General features: G+C 49.1%; 1 protein-coding gene across 2 annotated transcripts in view; it reads right to left on the bottom strand.

Annotated features, from left to right (window-relative positions):
• LOC147724853 (protein FAM83H-like) overlaps window positions 1-16,981 on the bottom strand; it is a 241,160-nt gene that overhangs the window by 42,874 nt on the left and 181,305 nt on the right. For both annotated transcript variants that reach the window (XM_086966347.1, XM_086966346.1), the window contains exon 4: window positions 7,198-7,322. In XM_086966347.1, coding sequence (XP_086822473.1) covers window positions 7,198-7,322 — 125 coding nt within the window. The remainder of the gene's footprint in view (window positions 1-7,197; window positions 7,323-16,981) is intronic.

The raw sequence follows: 16,981 nt of genomic DNA, 5'->3' as shown, positions 1-16,981 counted from the left end.
TATCCGCGTTTACAAAAATTGTTGCGTTTCCTGCTAAGATTAGAAGTAATAGTGGTAGAAGACAGACAGACGGGAAATAAGCTCGGTCAGGTTCTGTACCAACTGGTGCACCATAACCATCAGTGCATACTAAGGGTTTCACATAGGTATGTCACCTATTTGTGACAGGAAAATATTCCATGATTGTTTTCGCATGAGGACACACTCAATGGTACTCTATTTATTGCCCTGAAAAGGGTGAAAGGCTGAGTAGACCGAAAGGATCTTTGATCGTGAGTCAAACACACATACGTGCAATAGGTAGATCGCCCACTGAGCCCTCAGACCCGTGTCATATAGGGAACCTTCAGTCAGTTATGTGGGGAAAGTTCATTGCTTCATATAGGATGTTATCAGTGCCCCAATCACAGAATGTTTAGTTTTGTGTGTTGATCACTTAGGCCCTGATTACGTGCTATTGCGTTATATATCGCCATTGATAAATAACGATACCACAGGGTACGTTATTTATCTGGTGTGATGAATAGCACCTATTATGAGTTTATGGGGAATAACATGTACTTTTTGGTGTTTAACCCAACAAAATCCGCATGATTGAATATGCTACTTACCAGTATGCATCTGTTCTTGGCATGTAGGGCTGCTAACATTCATATCTTAGCATTAGATCGCCGCCTAGTGTTGGGTCCGGATGATCGCACATTGTTGTCCTGGAAGAGTCTTCGAAGTGTCCTGAGATAGGTGGCTCCTCCCCTGGACTACAGTGCGCATGGGCATCGGCTCCATCCCCAGATTGTTTTTCGCCATTGTGGCAGAAGATGGAGTGTAAAGTGTAAATGATGTCCATGCTAATGAATGAATACAATAGTATATCTGCAGCTGCGACAGGCACCGGGGAGGAGGGTGGGCGATATGAATGTTAGCAGCCCTACATGCCAAGAACAGATGCATACTGGTAAGTAGCATATTCAGTTCGAGGCATGTGGGCTGCTAAATTCATATCTTAGCATAGAATATATAGCAGTCCCTCCATCAGCGGCGGTTGCCCGTGCCAGCTGCAGAAACCTGAAAAAGTGTTTTGAGAACAGCCTGTCCTACAGCAGCTTGCTGCTTGGAATGCACGTCAACACAGTAGTGTTTTGTAAAGGTATGTGGTGTAACCCACGTGGCTGCTCTGCAAATGTCCTCTAAAGGAATGTTCCCTAGGAAAGCCATGGATGCCCCCAATTTGCGTGTGGAGTGCGCCCTTGGGGGTATTGTTAAAGTGCGCTTGGCCTTGTGATAACAAATTTGGATGCACTTAACAATCCATCTGGCTATTCCTGCTTTGGAAATCGGGTTGCCTTTGTGTTGTGGTGAGAAGGCAACAAAAAGCTGTTTTGTTTTCCTAAAGTGTTGTGTCCTGTCTATGTAGTACATCAACGCCCTCCGTACGTCTAACGTATGGAGCATTCTTTCCGCTACCGTTTGCGGGTTTTGGAAGAATGCCGGCAAGTCTATAGTTTGGTTGAGATGAAAGTGTGACACCACCTTTGGAAGGAATTTGGGGTTAGTACGTAGCACTACCCTATTTGGATGAATTTGAATGAATGGCTCTTGTATTGTGAGCGCTTGTAGCTCACTAACACGCCTCAGTGACGTAATAGCAATCAGGAAAGCTACTTTCCACGTTAGGAATTGTAGTTCACACGAGTGCAGTGGCTCAAATGGTGGTCCCATTAGTCTGGTGAGGACCACATTGAGGTTCCACACCGGAGCTGGCGGTGTTCTTGGGGGAATGACTCGTTTCAGACCTTCAAGGAAAGCTTTAATGGCAGGCACTCTGAAGAGAGAGAGATGCTGCCTATTTTGAAGGTAAGCTGCGATGGCGGATAGATGTATCCGAATCGAAGTGAACGCTAGCTGGCACTTGTAAAGATGCAACAGGTAGCAAATGATGTTAGGGATAGATGCATCTAGCGGGTTGATGTTATTGGTGGTGCAGTAAATGACAAAACGCTTCCATTTTGCCGCATAGCATGCTCTGGTTGTTGGTTTCCTTGCCTCCTTGATGATGTCCATGCATTCAGGAGGTAGGTTGAGGTACCCAAACTCTAAGACTTCAGGAGCCAGATCGCCAGGTTGAGCTGTTGCGGATCTGGATGCTGAATTTCTCCATGGTTCTGCGTCAAAAGCCTGGGCGTGAGGCGCAGTCTTTGATGCGGAACCACTGAGAGTTCGAGGAACGTGGTGTACCAGGCCTGGCGCGCCCACGTTGGAGCAACTAGGATGAGTGTCATCGAGTGCTGCCTTAGTTTTTTCGCCACCAGTGGTATCAGAGGTGTCGGCGGAAAAGCGTACGCAAATTTGCCTGACCAGTTCATCCATATCGCATTGCCCTGCGATTGCGGGTGTGGGAACCTGGCGGCGAAGCTTTGGCATTTTGCGTTCTCCCTTGTGGCGAACAGGTCTATCTCTGGATGACCCCACCTTTGGAAGTACGGCTGGAGTACTGATGGATGTATCTCCCACTCGTGCATTTGATGGCTGTATCTGCTGAGCAGATCCGCCATCTGATTGTCCTTCCCTGGGAGGTGCTCCGCCATGAGGAAGATGTTCCTCTGAATGGCCCACTTCCACATGCTCTGAGCCAGATGAGACAGCTGCGGTGAGTGGGTGCCCCCCTGCTTCTGGATGTAGTACATCGCGGTCATGTTGTCCGTCCGGACTAACACCACTTTGTTGCACAGATGTACAATGAAGGACTTGAGCGCCATGAAGATCGCCATCAGTTCTAGATAGTTGATGTGCATCTTCTGTTGCTGCGTTGTCCATAGTCCCTGCACTGTGAAATTGAGCAGATGAGCTCCCCATCCCTGGAGAGATGCGTCCGTTGTTAGGACAATCTGTGGCACTGGCTCCTGGAACAGTCGGCCCTTGCAAAGGTTGTGTGGAGTCCACCAATGCAGAGAGTCGTATGCCCGACTGGTAACCAACACTAGGTCTGTTAATTGTCCCTGAGCCTGTGTCCACTGATTCGCTAAGCACTCTTGGAGCGGGCGCATATGCAACCGTGCGTGAGGGACTATGAAGATGCAGGAGGCCATCATGCCTATCAACTGCATGAACACTCTCGCTGGAAGCGAGTGTTGTGGTCTGAACTTTCGGATTAGAGATTGCATGCTCTCTATCCTGACTTGGTTTGGTTGAGCTGTGGCCGTCAGGGTATTGATTGTCGCACCTAGAAACTGCCGGACATGTGCCGGCTGAAGATGCGACTTTGGGTAATTCAACGAGAAACCCAAGTCGTGAAGGAGGTGAATGGTGGTTGACATGTCTGCGGCGCACTGCTGTTCCGACTTGGCTTGAACGAGCCAGTCGTCCAGGTAGGGGTAGACATGGATGTTCTGCCTCCTGAGGTGCGCTGCCACTGTCGCCAGGCACTTGGTAAACACCCTTGGGGCCGTGGTGACTCCGAAGGGTAGGACCTTGAACTGATAATGCCTGCCTTGGATTGTGAATCTGAGGTATTTTCTGTGGGACGGGTGAAGTGGAATGTGGAAATAAGCATCCTTGAGGTCTAAGGTTGCTAAGAAGTCCCCTTGGTTTAACAAGGGAAGAATCTGTTGCAGTGTAAGCATATGGAAATGTTCTGACAGTATATACAGATTGAGGGGACGGAGATCCAGAATTGGTCTGAGAGAACCGTCCTTCTTTGGAATGAGGAAGTACAGGGAATATACCCCTGTGCCTTCCTCCCCCACTGGTACGAGCTCGATTGCTCCTTTTTGCAGCATCACCACCACTTCCTGCTGCAATAAGTGCAAGTGCTCTGCGGACATAGGCCTTTGCCTTGGTGGAATGTTGGGTGGAGTGGATTTTAACTCTAGACAATAACCGTACCGAACAAGTTGTCGCACCCACCTGTCTGTGGTGATGTTGAACCAGACGGGCAGGAACTGTTGTAGTCTCCCCCCGACAGGTGTTAAGTGGTCGGGGGGCAGTGACAGAGAGTCACTGTTTGCTTGGGGTAGAGGCGCGTGAGTTGTTGTTCCCTCTGCCGCGTCCTCTGGTGCTGTTTCCTCTGTAGCTCCCCTTGTTCTGTTTGGGGTACGAGGATTGTGCTCCACCTCTAGAGAATTGTGACTGCTGACCCATTTGTCCTCTGGTGACTCCACGTGCACCTGAGCGACGAAAAGTATTGCCACGAAACTGTTGTGATTGAAGGGCCCCCATAGATTTGGCAGTTTCGGTGTCTTTTTTAATTTTTTCTAGGGTGGTGTCAACATCTGGACCAAACAGTCTATCAGGATTGACTGGTTGATTAAGTATGGTTGTCTGAATGTCAGGTTTAAACCCCGATATGCGGAGCCACGCCTGTCGTCTCAGCATGACGCTAGTGTTAATGGTCCTAGCGGCTGTGTCCGCGGCATCCAGTGCACACTTTATGGCTGCGTTGGAGATCAGTTGTCCCTCCTGTATAATCATTTTGGTGCCCTCTTGAAACTGTGGAGGCAGGTGTTGCACAATTTGCTCTAGGGTGTCGTAATGCGACCTATCATAACGTGCCAATAGTGCCTGTGTATTTGCAATACGCCAGAAATTGGCAGCCTGCGCAGCTACCCTTTTGCCTCCTGCCTCTAGCACCTTGGACTCTTTATCCGGGGGAGGAGCTTCACCCGTTGTTTGGGAGTTGGCCCTCTTTCGGGCATTTGCGACCACCAGGGAGTCAAGAGGCAACTGTCCCCGAATGTATGCAGGGTCTGCAGGTGCTGGTCTGTACTTTTTTTCAATACGTGGATTGACCACCCTCGCCCTGGTAGGTTCTTTAAAGATGTCCGCCGCATGCTTGAGGACCCCCTTGAGCATAGGCAGTGTCTTTACATTTCTTTCTGAAACTGCAAAAGTGTCAAATAGAAAATCCTCTTCAACCGGGTCAGCATGCATGTCCACATCATGATTAGCAGCTGCCCTTTCAATGAGTGCATGGAAACCTGCAGAATCCTCAGTTGGGGATGCACGTGTACTGAAAGGCTGTGGGTCTTGTCCCACATTATGGGTGTCTTGGTCCCCAAAGTCATCAAATGAATCCGGCTGTGCATCTGGTTCATTAGCTGGGAAAGTGTATTGGTCATCTTCACCATATCCCTCACCCTCAGAGGGGTCTGGAGACGGAGTTGGGCTCCCTCTTGGAGGGGACTGGATAGGTTCCATGAGGCCTGAGGCGTCCTGTGGATACTTTTTCTTCTTCAGGGGGATGACATAGGAGTCCACCGGCTGCGAAGTTATCTTCCTTTTGTAAAGGGTCAATTTGCCTGTATTTGCGTCGATAAAACACTCCGAATCCTCTTCTGAGTCGATTACTCGACCCGAAAGTGCCCCTGCCGTTGAAGAATCCGACTTCTTCGGTGCCGATTTTGTTGCGAAGGCCTTCGGCGCCTCTTTTGGCGGCAGAAGGTAGAGGAGTTTACTGGCAGATTTGACCGGGACGTCTATCGCCTTCTGTGGCGATGGCGTCGGCGCCGACGAAGCAGCGGCTTTCTCCCTAATTCTCTGTAGTGAAGCAGCGACGAGGGACGTTTCATTCGCAGTTGCCTTTGGCACCGACGAGGAATCCTTGATCTTGCCTTCGGATCCGACGTTCTGTTGGCCCTTTTGATTTTTGGACGATGATGCTGCGTCCGCCGCCCCAGAGGCCCTGGATCGATGCGCAGATGTGGCAGCTTTCGATCCGTGCGATTTTGACGGCTCCGTTTCTATCACGCGTCCGACCAACGTCCCAGTTGGCGTCGGAGCCGTGCCGCTGTCCTTGGCGGGCTTTGCCGGCGTCGTAGCGGTTGACCTGGGCGTTCCGCCCTTTTTAGAGGATCCCTCCTCTGGCACCGATTTTGACACGGTGGAATCGACAGATTTCTTCGATCTCTGTGGACCGGAGGTCGAGGGAGTCGATGAAGCAGCGTTTTTAGTTGATTTTGGTGGTACGGCCGCCATCTTAGGGACGCTGGAGTCCTTAAGTTTCAGTTTCGGTTTCGGTTCGGCCATCTTAGGTGTAGTCGATACCGTATGTTTCAGTTTCCGTTTCGATACCGTCTGTGCAGCAAGTAAGTCCGTGGCCGGGCCTAAAGGCGGGGCCGTGGCTTGCGCGACGGGGTCTTGGGTAAGGCCGACAGGCGATCCCGTGACCCGTTCCATATGTCCGTAAACTTTGGGGCATAGCTCATCCCCTGAGCTATCTTCCACGGCCCCATAAACTTGTTCGACGTCCCCTACCTCGTCGACGTTTTCAAGGCCTTGATCCACGACTCCGTCGTCGTCCTCCGGATCCGCCTCGACCTCCGTCTCGGGCGGGGAGATTTGAAGATGACGGCTCAGGTCCTCTTCTTCTTGGTCGTCGAAGATGTCGTCCGGTTCCGGGGCCGTTTGGTGGGCCTCCAGGCGCACCGCGCGCCGAATCTTGAGTGTCTTCTTGGACCTGAAACTCGCACAGGCTCTGCAGTTTCCTTCGTTATGGTCTGGTGAAAGGCATTTGTTACAGACCGGGTGCGCGTCTATATGTGGGTATTTGGCCCCACAGAGCGGACAGAGTTTAAAAGGACTCCGCTCCATGCCGGAAAAGTTGCTGTCGAGTCGCGATGAGAAGGCCTCGAAGTCCGAAGAGCAAAACTCCGCTGATTCCGGCTCCGAGAGACGGAAGAACTCGAGACCGCACGCAAACAATACCGACGTAAGAAATACAAGGCCTTTTGGCCGAATAAAGTTATGTTTTCTCGGTTCCGACAGAGAGACGTCGAGACCGCATCCGAACCCAATGGCGGAAAAAAACAATCTGGGGATGGAGCCGATGCCCATGCGCACTGTAGTCCAGGGGAGGAGCCACCTATCTCAGGACACTTCGAAGACTCTTCCAGGACAACAATGTGCGATCATCCGGACCCAACACTAGGCGGCGATCTAATGCTAAGATATGAATTTAGCAGCCCACATGCCTCGAACACAGTAAATACTGTATGTTTTACCTGGTTACGTTTGGCAACCTAACAAAATTTCACGAAGATTGAGTTATTTAACATATCCGGTAATTTTAGGATATGTTAAATACCTTCACGCTCGTAATTGCAACCCCTGGGTAAAGATGAGTTTCTGTGTGGGTTGTAAAATTAGGAGGAACTCATAACCAGGCCATGAGCATTTCATTTGAGGAGCACTGAGAGCACTCACCTGTAACTTCCGCTCAGAACTACGTTGCAGTCCACCAGCAGGAACTTCTCCATCAGCTGGCCCTTGAAGGACTTCCCCGTTCGGCAGTAGTAGGTCGGTCCTGAAACTGTCCGCACCCTCAGGAACTGTGAAACAATGGACGCAAAAAAAATGACTAGACGTCTTCCTACTACAGGATTGAACAAACAACGTGTTATGGTGTGTACTTTACAACAGAAAGGAAAACGGGACCTGCTTCCAATCCGCCCTGCTCATCAAATACGTTGATTCAGTGTTTAAAAGTGAAATTAAAGACACTGAGTCCAGACTGAGCTTTTACGAGTAGAAGAAAAAAAACTACGGGCGTGATTCACAAAGGTAACTTACATTTTGAATAGTATACACTTTTGAGTAAGTTTAATACTTTTTGGCTATTCACAAAGGAAAACGTCCTTTAGGACGAAGCCAGAATCCCGCTGTGCCCTCACAGCGCAGCTAATAGAAAGGATACGCCTTTAGCATGCACTCATTCAGAACGTACGTCGGTACAACAACTTGCTTTTTTGAGGGTGCATTGGTGGAATGGTGATGAATTTAAAGTCCAACACGTTCCCTACTGTTACGCAGACTGGAGTTGGAATAGTAAATGAAACTATTCCAAAATCCAGCGCCACCCTAATGCAAGTTGGTATAACAACTTGTGTGGTGAACGAATGAGTGCTAAAGACGCGTTCACTATAATGATGGCACTCTGAAGGTATGCATACTAAACGCATGCGGAATGCCGTCATACATTCATTCACAAAATCTTAGTGAGTAAATTTATTCTAAAAGGGTAACTTACACTCAGATTTTGTGAATCGCCAAAAAGTAATAAATGTGCTCAAAAGTGTCAATTACTCAAAAGTGTAAGTTGCCTTTGTGAATCAGACGGAAAGCCAAATAATTAGAAAGTAAGCAAATATTAACAAAATGTTTACCTTTACGAGCAGATGCGCAGAGTGTAATAATATCCTATTTATTATCACTGTTGAGTGTGGGGAGGAGCATGAATCATGAGGGGTGAAGCCCTGAGCGGGTCATGATGCCTCTCCCTCACCAATGGTAATAAATAGCAGATAATGCTCCGCGCATCTACATATATGGTTTACTTTATACCATGACGTTATTTCATATGCACTTGTTTTAGCAAATGGTATTTAATCAAAACTAGGATGCAGGGGTTACATTTGTGCAGTATGGTAAAATCACACTCAAGAAGACTACTAGGAGAGTTGCTCCCGGTTGTAAAGTAATTGTTACATGCAAACTAGGAGGCAGTAAAACATGTTTTTCCATTATCATTTGTGCTGTACTGTGGTAATAAACTCAAATTTGATCTCTTTACTATGGTAATACATGTGTCAGTGCGTCTTTATCTGTGTAGTAGGTTTCAATAACATGTTATTGGGACACATTTCGTTTTGCTGCCATGGCAATGCTTCAAAACTTCTGCCACATGTTTTACAGATTCATCACACAGTGCAATGTTATTAGCAAATTAACACTTTCTGACCCACATTTTGCTCCCCCTCCCAACTTTGATGGATGTACACAAAGTAAACAAGCATTTGCAATGCAATAGGTCTCGCATTAGGAAAGCTTGAGCTATTGGTATTGTAAATGACACATTTTTTATTTATGTGTTGGTTTTGAAAATAGCAAACTTAATAGCTTTGTCATTTACAATACCAATAGTTGTAACGTTTGCAAATGTGACACCTATAGCATTTGTAATGCAATATGTGTTGTATTTACGTGACTTAGATGTATTGATATTTCAAATAACAATGGCTTTTACATTTTTTAATAATTAATACTTAAATAAAAACTATTGTAATTTATAATAGCAATAGCTTAAACTTTTGTAAAAAAAAAATTGTGAAGATTATGTTAATTGTATTTTATTTTGACGAAAATCCAAGAACAGAAGTGAAATATTAACATCTTTTAATGACATTTGTAATAAAGCTTGAAACATTGAGAGAACATATTTGAACCAGTTATTGAATGGTTGCACAGATTGATGCTGTGGTGGCGCTGAGTGATATTGTGGTGGCAACGAGTGATGCTGTGGCGTTCATTGATGCTGTGGTAGCGCCTAGTGATGTTGTGGTAGCGCCTAGTGATGTTGTATTTCCCATGAGTGATGCTGTGGTGGTGCTGAGTGATGCTGTGGCGAAGTGATAGATAGAGTGAAGGCGATAGATAGATAGAGTGATGGCGATAGATAGAGTAAGTGCGATAGATAGATAGAGTGTATTTATGTTGCATTGAGTAGTGTAAGTATGAGGTGTGTAATTATACGGCACTGAGTGGTATTATGTGAACTGTATTTACGTTGCATTGAGAAGAGTAATTATATGGGGTGTAATTACGTGGCACTGAGTGGTAATATGGGGAGTGTATGTTGTATTCAGTAGAGTAATTATGTGGGACTGAGTGGTATTTGGAGTGTATGTTGCATTGAGTGCAGTGTAATTATCTGGTGTGTAATTATGTGGCACTCAGTAGTATTTGGAGTGTATGTTGCATGGAGTGCAGTGTAAATATGTGGTGTGTAATTATGTGGCACTGAGTGGTATTTGGAGTGTATGTTGCATTGAGTGTAGTGTAATTATGTGGCGTGTAATTATGTGGCACTAAGTGGTATTTGGAGTGTGTGTTGCATTGAGTGCAGTGTAACTATGAGGTGTGTAATTATGTGGCACTGAGTGGTATTTGGAGTGTATGTTGCATTGAATGCAGTGTAATTATGTAGCATGTAATTATGTGGCATTGAGTGGTATTGTGTGGAGTGTATGTTATATTCAGTAGAGTGTAATTGTGTTGTGTGTAATTTTGTGGCACTGAGTCGTATTGTTTTGAGTGTATGTTGCATTGAGTGCAGTGTAATTATGCGGCGTGTAATTATGTGGCACTGAGTGGTATTTGGAGTGTGTGTTGTATTGAGTGCAGTGTAATTATGTAATATGTAATTTTGTGGCACTGAGTCATATTGTTTGGAGTGTATGTTGCATTGAGTGCAGTGTAATTATGCGGCGTGTAATTATGTGGCACTGAGTGGTATTTGGAGTGTATGTTGCATTGAGTGCAGTGTAATTATGTAGCATATAATTATGTGGCACTGAGTGGTATTTGGAGTGTATGTTGCATTGAATGCAGTGTAATTATGTAGCATGTAATTATGTGGCATTGAGTGGTATTGTGTGGAGTGTATGTTATATTCAGTAGAGTGTAATTGTGTTGTGTGTAATTTTGTGGCACTGAGTCGTATTGTTTTGAGTGTATGTTGCATTGAGTGCAGTGTAATTATGCGGCGTGTAATTATGTGGCACTGAGTGGTATTTGGAGTGTGTGTTGTATTGAGTGCAGTGTAATTATGTAATATGTAATTTTGTGGCACTGAGTCATATTGTTTGGAGTGTATGTTGCATTGAGTGCAGTGTAATTATGCGGCGTGTAATTATGTGGCACTGAGTGGTATTTGGAGTGTATGTTGCATTGAGTGCAGTGTAATTATGTAGCATATAATTATGTGGCACTGAGTGGTATTTGGAGTGTATGTTGCATTGAGAGCAGTGTAATTATGTAGCATATAATTATGTGGCACTGAGTGGTATTTGGAGTATATGTTGCATTGAGAGCTGGGTAATTATGTGGCAGCGCAGTGTGTGAGGCAGTGCAGTGTGTGTGTGTGAGGCAGCGCATTGTTTGTGTGTGAGGCAGTGTTTGTGTGTGAGGCAGTGTTTGTGTGTGAGGCAGTGTTTGTGTGTGAGGCAGCGTGTGTGTGAGGCAGCGCAGTGTGTGAGGCAGCGCAGTGTGTGTGTGTGAGGCAGCGTGTGTGTGTTTGAGGAAGTGCAATGTGTGTGTGTGTGTGTGTGAGGCAGCGCAGTGTGTGTGTGAGGCAGTGCAGTGTGTGTGAGGCAGCGCAGTGTGTTGAGGCAGCGCAGTGTGTTGAGACAGCGCAGTGTGTGTGAGGCAGCGCAGTGTGTGTGAGGCAGCGTAGTGTGTGAGGCAGCGCAGTGTGTGTGAGGCAGCGCAGTGTGTGTGAGGCAGTGCAATGTGTAGCAGGGCAGTGTGTGCGTGATGCAGCGCAGTGTGTGTGTGAGGCAGTGCAGTATGTGTGTCACAGGGCAGTGTGTGTGTAACAGCTCAGTGTGTGTGATAGGACAGTGTGAGTGACACACAGCAGTGTGTGACTCCATACTGTGTTTGTGAGGCAGCGCGACTGTGTGTGAGGCAGCGCAGTGTGTGTGTGTGAGGCAGCGCATTGTTTGTGTGTGAGGCAGTGTTTGTGTGTGAGGCAGTGTTTGTGTGTGAGGCAGTGTTTGTGTGTGAGGCAGCGTGTGTGTGAGGCAGCGCAGTGTGTGTGTGTGAGGCAGCGTGTGTGTGTTTGAGGAAGTGCAATGTGTGTGTGTGTGTGTGTGAGGCAGCGCAGTGTGTGTGTGTGTGGCAGCGCAGTGTGTGTGTGAGGCAGTGCAGTGTGTGTGAGGCAGCGCAGTGTGTTGAGGCAGCGCAGTGTGTGTGAGGCAGCGCAGTGTGTGTGAGGCAGCGCAGTGTGTGTGAGGCAGCGCAGTGTGTGAGGCAGCGCAGTGTGTGTGAGGCAGCGCAGTATGTGTGAGGCAGTGCAATGTGTAGCAGGGCAGTGTGTGCGTGATGCAGCGCAGTGTGTGTGTGAGGCAGTGCAGTATGTGTGTCACAGGGCAGTGTGTGTGTAACAGCTCAGTGTGTGTGATAGGACAGTGTGAGTGACACACAGCAGTGTGTGACTCCATACTGTGTTTGTGAGGCAGCGCGACTGTGTGTGAGGCAGCGCAGTGTGTGTGTGAGGCAGCACAGTGTGTGTGTGTTTGAGGCAGCGCAGTGTGTGCGTGCGAGGCAGTGTGTGTGAGAGGCAGCGCAGTGTGTGTGTGTGAGGCAGTGCAGTGTGTGTGTGTGAGGCAGTGCAGTGTGTGTGTGTGTGTGAGGCAGCGCAGTGTGTGTGAGGCAGCGCAGTGTGTGTGTGTGTAAGGCAGCGCCGTGTGTGTGTGTGTGAGGCAGCGCAGTGTGTGTGTATGAGAGGCAGCGCGGTGTGTGAGAGGCAGCTCGGTGTGTATGAGGGAGGGCAGCGCAGTGTGTGTGAGGGAGGGCAGCGCAGTGTGTGTGAGGGAGGGCAGCGCAGTATGTGTGTGAGGCAGCGCAGTGTGTGTGAGGCAGCACAGTGTGTGTGTGAGGCAGCGCAGTGTGTGTGTGAGGCAGCGCAGTGTGTATGTGAGGCAGCGCAGTGTGTGTGAGACAGCGCAGTGTGTGTGAGGCAGCGCAGTGTGTGTGAGGCAGCGCAGTGTGTGAGGCAGCGCAGTGCGTGTGAGGCAGCGCAGTGTGTGTGAGAGAGGGCAGTGTGTATGTGAGGCAGCGCAGTGTGTATGTGAGGCAGCGCAGTGTGTGTGAGGCAGCGCAGTGTGTGTGTGAGGCAGCGCAGTGTGTGTGTGTGAGGCAGCGCAGTGTGTGTGTGTGAGGCAGCGCAGTGTGTGTGTGTGAGGCAGCGCAGTGTGTGAGTCAGCGCAGTGTGTGTGTGTGAGGCAGCGCAGTGTGTGTGAGTCAGCGCAGTGTGTGTGTGAGGTAGCGCAGTGTGTGTGTGAGGCAGCGCAGTGTGTGTGAGGCAGCGCAGTGTGTGTGAGGCAGCGCAGTGTGTGTGAGGCAGTGCAGTGTGTGTGTGTGAGGCAGCGCAGTGTGTGTGTGTGAGGCAGCGCAGTGTGTGTGTGTGAGGCAGCGCAGTGTGTGTGTGTGAGGCAGCGCAGTGTGTGTGTTTGAGGCAGCGCAGTGTGTGCGTGCGAGGCAGTGTGTGTGAGAGGCAGCGCAGTGTGTGTGTGTGTGTGAGGCAGTGCAGTGTGTGTGTGTGAGGCAGTGCAGTGTGTGTGTGTGAGGCAGTGCAGTGTGTGTGTGTGTGTGAGGCAGCGCAGTGTGTGTGAGGCATCGCAGTGTGTGTGTGTGTAAGGCAGCGCCGTGTGTGTGTGTGTGAGGCAGCGCAGTGTGTGTGTATGAGAGGCAGCGCGGTGTGTGAGAGGCAGCTCGGTGTGTGTGAGGGAGGGCAGCGCAGTGTGTGTGAGGGAGGGCAGCGCAGTATGTGTGTGAGGCAGCGCAGTGTGTGTGAGGCAGCACAGTGTGTGTGTGAGGCAGCGCAGTGTGTGTGCGGCAGCGCAGTGTGTGTGAGGCAGCGCAGTGTGTAAGGCAGCGCAGTGCGTGTGAGGCAGCGCAGTGTGTGTGAGAGAGGGCAGTGTGTATGTGAGGCAGCGCAGTGTGTATGTGAGGCAGCGCAGTGTGTGTGTGAGGCAGCGCAGTGTGTGTGTGTGAGGCAGCGCAGTGTGTGTGTGTGAGTCAGCGCAGTGTGTGTGAGTCAGCGCAGTGTGTGTGTGTGAGGCAGCGCAGTGTGTGTGAGTCAGCGCAGTGTGTGTGTGAGGTAGCGCAGTGTGTGTGTGAGGCAGCGCAGTGTGTGTGAGGCAGCGCAGTGTGTGTGAGGCAGTGCAGTGTGTGTGTGTGAGGCAGCGCAGTGTGTGTGTGTGAGGCAGCGCAGTGTGTGTGAGTCAGCGCAGTGTGTGTGTGTGAGTCAGCGCAGTGTGTGTGTGTGAGGCAGCGCAGTGTGTGTGAGTCAGCGCAGTGTGTGTGTGTGAGTCAGCGCAGTGTGTGTGAGTCAGCGCAGTGTGTGTGTGAGGTAGCGCAGTGTGTGTGTGAGGTAGCGCAGTGTGTGTGTGAGGCAGCGCAGTGTGTGTGAGGCAGCGCAGTGTGTGTGAGGCAGTGCAGTGTGTGTGTGTGAGGCAGCGCAGTGTGTGTGTGTGAGGCAGCGCAGTGTGTGTGTGTGAGGCAGCGCAGTGTGTGTGTGTGAGGCAGCGCAGTGTGTGTGTGTGAGGCAGCGCAGTGTGTGTGTGTGAGGCAGCGCAGTGTGTGTGAGGCAGCGCAGTGTCCAATGTGTGGAAGGCCCTGGTTACTTCAGCATGAATGAGGCATTTGCACTTCATAGCAGCTAGATTTAGACCGGCACTGCAGGATTATAAACCCCTTGGAAGCCCTTGAATCGTCTGTACATCCAGTTCTAGGGTCACAAGACGCATTCTGTTGTTTTATCTATTTCCAATACACGTGGCTGTGTTTAAATGTGACGGGGTCCTGCTTGGCCCAAAACATGGGCTTCAAACGTTTGGTCGCAGAGCGGTGCAGCCGCCTGCAGGCTGGAAGCACACGGCTTGACATGGAATGATTTACATTTAAACAAAAATAAAATCAATGGTTTTGCATAGGTTACGACTGTCCTATATGAACACGGTGACAGAGACTGGAAAACAACTGCTTGCTTGCTGGTAGGTAGAGAAATGCATTTATAGGAAAAAGTGTTTATTTTCGATTTTTTGACTAAACATAATATATCAAAATAATATAGATACACCTAAAAAACTGATTCTGCGCGAGCCACTGCCGCCGATTTTGCAGTTTCCTACCTAACCTTCGTAAATAGTGTATAGCCACCGGTTCTACCAATCAACGCAGTAGTGCTTATTTTATCAACTGAGGTAAGATGAAACTTTGAGCAGTGACTCGCATTGTAACATGCTACTTGCACACTGTAGATGGGGCTACCGGCTCAGATGTTTTACCTGTGTTGGAACCTGTGGCTGAAAGTCCCCCACACATGTGTTTTAAAGGTTTGGAGTCTGGAGGCGTGACCACAAAGATCTCCGCAGTGGGCGTATCACGCCTCTGGTCCACTACAGATGTGTTTTTTTTTTCTAAGGAGACATTTCAGATAAAACGTGAAACCTTGTCGCTGTTACTTATAAGACAGCTCCAATGGTGAGGGTTCTGGAAGGGCATGGTCTTTTTTTACGTAACCCCTTGGGCGTGCCCACCACCATGCAGCAGAAAGAAAAACAAGCATAATCATGGTGGGTGAGAGGTAGGAACAGGGGGAGGGGGGCAGGGGTGAGTGATCGAAACAAAGTGGAGGGTGTGAGGTGGGAACAGGGCGGAGGGGTGAGAAGAGGTTGGAGGTGATGAGAAACGGGAGAGGGTGAAAGTGAGAGATGGGTGGAGGGTGAGTGATGAGAAGAGGGTGCAAAGATGAGAGGAAGACAATAGTGAGGTGGATGTGACATATAGGAGCGGGGTGCGGAGGCTGGGGATGGGGTACAGTGCGCAGAGTTAAGAAAGTAACAATAGTGTGAGGTACCAGGAGAGGGAAAGGAACCGGACGGATGAGTGAGAGAAATAAAGAACAGTGGGCGAGGAGTTCAGATTGGGACAGTGCGGAGGTAGAGGTGGATGAGTTGAGAAAGAAACAAGCGGGTGGGGAAGAGATGTTTGGGGTAGTAATAGACACCGTAAGGGAAGGGTAAGGGTAGATGGGTGAGGGATCGGTGGATAGGTGAGGGACTGACGGATAGACCGGCGAGAGTCCTGGTCGGGTGATTGACGGGTAGAAGGGAGAGAGAGGAGGCGAGATGATTAGGAGAAGCAGTTAAGAAAAGTGAGAGAGGTGTGTGCAGAGGTGAGAGCGATAAGTGGATGGGGGACTGCAGGAGGGAGCGGAGGGCTGATGGGTGAGTGCACAAATTGAGGGATAAAAAGCGGAGGAGTGACTACTTGGGGAGGAATGAGCGGTTGGAAAGTGTTAAGGGGTGGGGGGAGGAGTGGAACGATCCAATGGTCGAAGGATATGTGGTTGAGTAGAGGGAGCCAGGGTGGAGCCGTAGGGCATGGCTGACAGTGGTGAAAGGGGGAGACCTGCAAGAATGTTGTGATGGGCGGAGGGGGAGGCAGGGTAAAAGTGTGAGCGGCATAGGCAGGACGAAAGGCTGAAGTGTGTGGGAAGAAGTTAAGAGAAACTAGGAAAGGCTATAAACCTCCGATGTTTGGCATTCTGTAGCCCCACGGACAGAAATAGGCAGAGAAGGATACGGTTGTGAAAGAACATGCTGACCAGTTAGAATAGAAAACAAGAAATAAAGATTATTTCAAAGTTACCTTGGCGGGGCTTGCTGGGCTTGCTTCTGTGCTTCCCAGAGAGACAGGAGATTGGGAAACGCGCGCGCGGCCGGCGCCGATCGCTTTCCAGAGCGTGCGCGTGACATCTCCTGTCTCCTGGGAAGCAGACCCAGCAACTATAGTATCGCGCCTGCGCGATGGCATATGGCTTCGCCATATGCATCGCAGGCGCGAGACCTAAAAATGCCACAGTAGGCTAAATGTGCCCTCTGCTAAATTTCTGCAGTTATATAAAACTGTGCCAAAGTCATTGGAGAGACAAAAATATTTCTGACCTCACTTAACTTTGCTGAACCCTCTCTCACTCCCCTCTCTCCATCGATCTAAAGGAAACCGGAAATAGCAGCACAGGTTGTAACTTCCTAACTGCTCGCCTCATTTGGTGCAGATCAATCAGTGTCAAAGTTATAAGCGAATAAACATTTTAAAATCCCTCCCAGTATGTGGTTAGTCCCTTTTTGGTGGATTGGCATAAGACATGCTTTTCGGGAGCCCCAGGTTAGTGGTTATTGCAGAGTGTGTCTTTTGCTCTCAAATAAATCATTCGATGCATTTACTCTCGTTTCTTATGGTAGAGTCAATGAATAGGAGCTAGGGGTGATTATTAGTGGGCGGTCTGTGAGTTCACGCCGATGGTTGGTGCAATGCATACATAGGCTCTGGTTCCAAAGCAGGTGGAGGTGTGCTCTATGCAGCGAGGCGCGGGCAATTCGCAGAAATACAATAATAGAGAAGAAGGCTGACAGTCATG

Source organism: Lissotriton vulgaris, chromosome 4_1, assembly GCF_964263255.1.
Source record: "Lissotriton vulgaris chromosome 4_1, aLisVul1.2, whole genome shotgun sequence".
NCBI lineage: Eukaryota > Metazoa > Chordata > Amphibia > Caudata > Salamandridae > Lissotriton > Lissotriton vulgaris.
The sequence above is the reverse complement of the archived record's forward strand: the minus strand, read 5'-3'. Positions and strand labels throughout refer to the sequence as shown.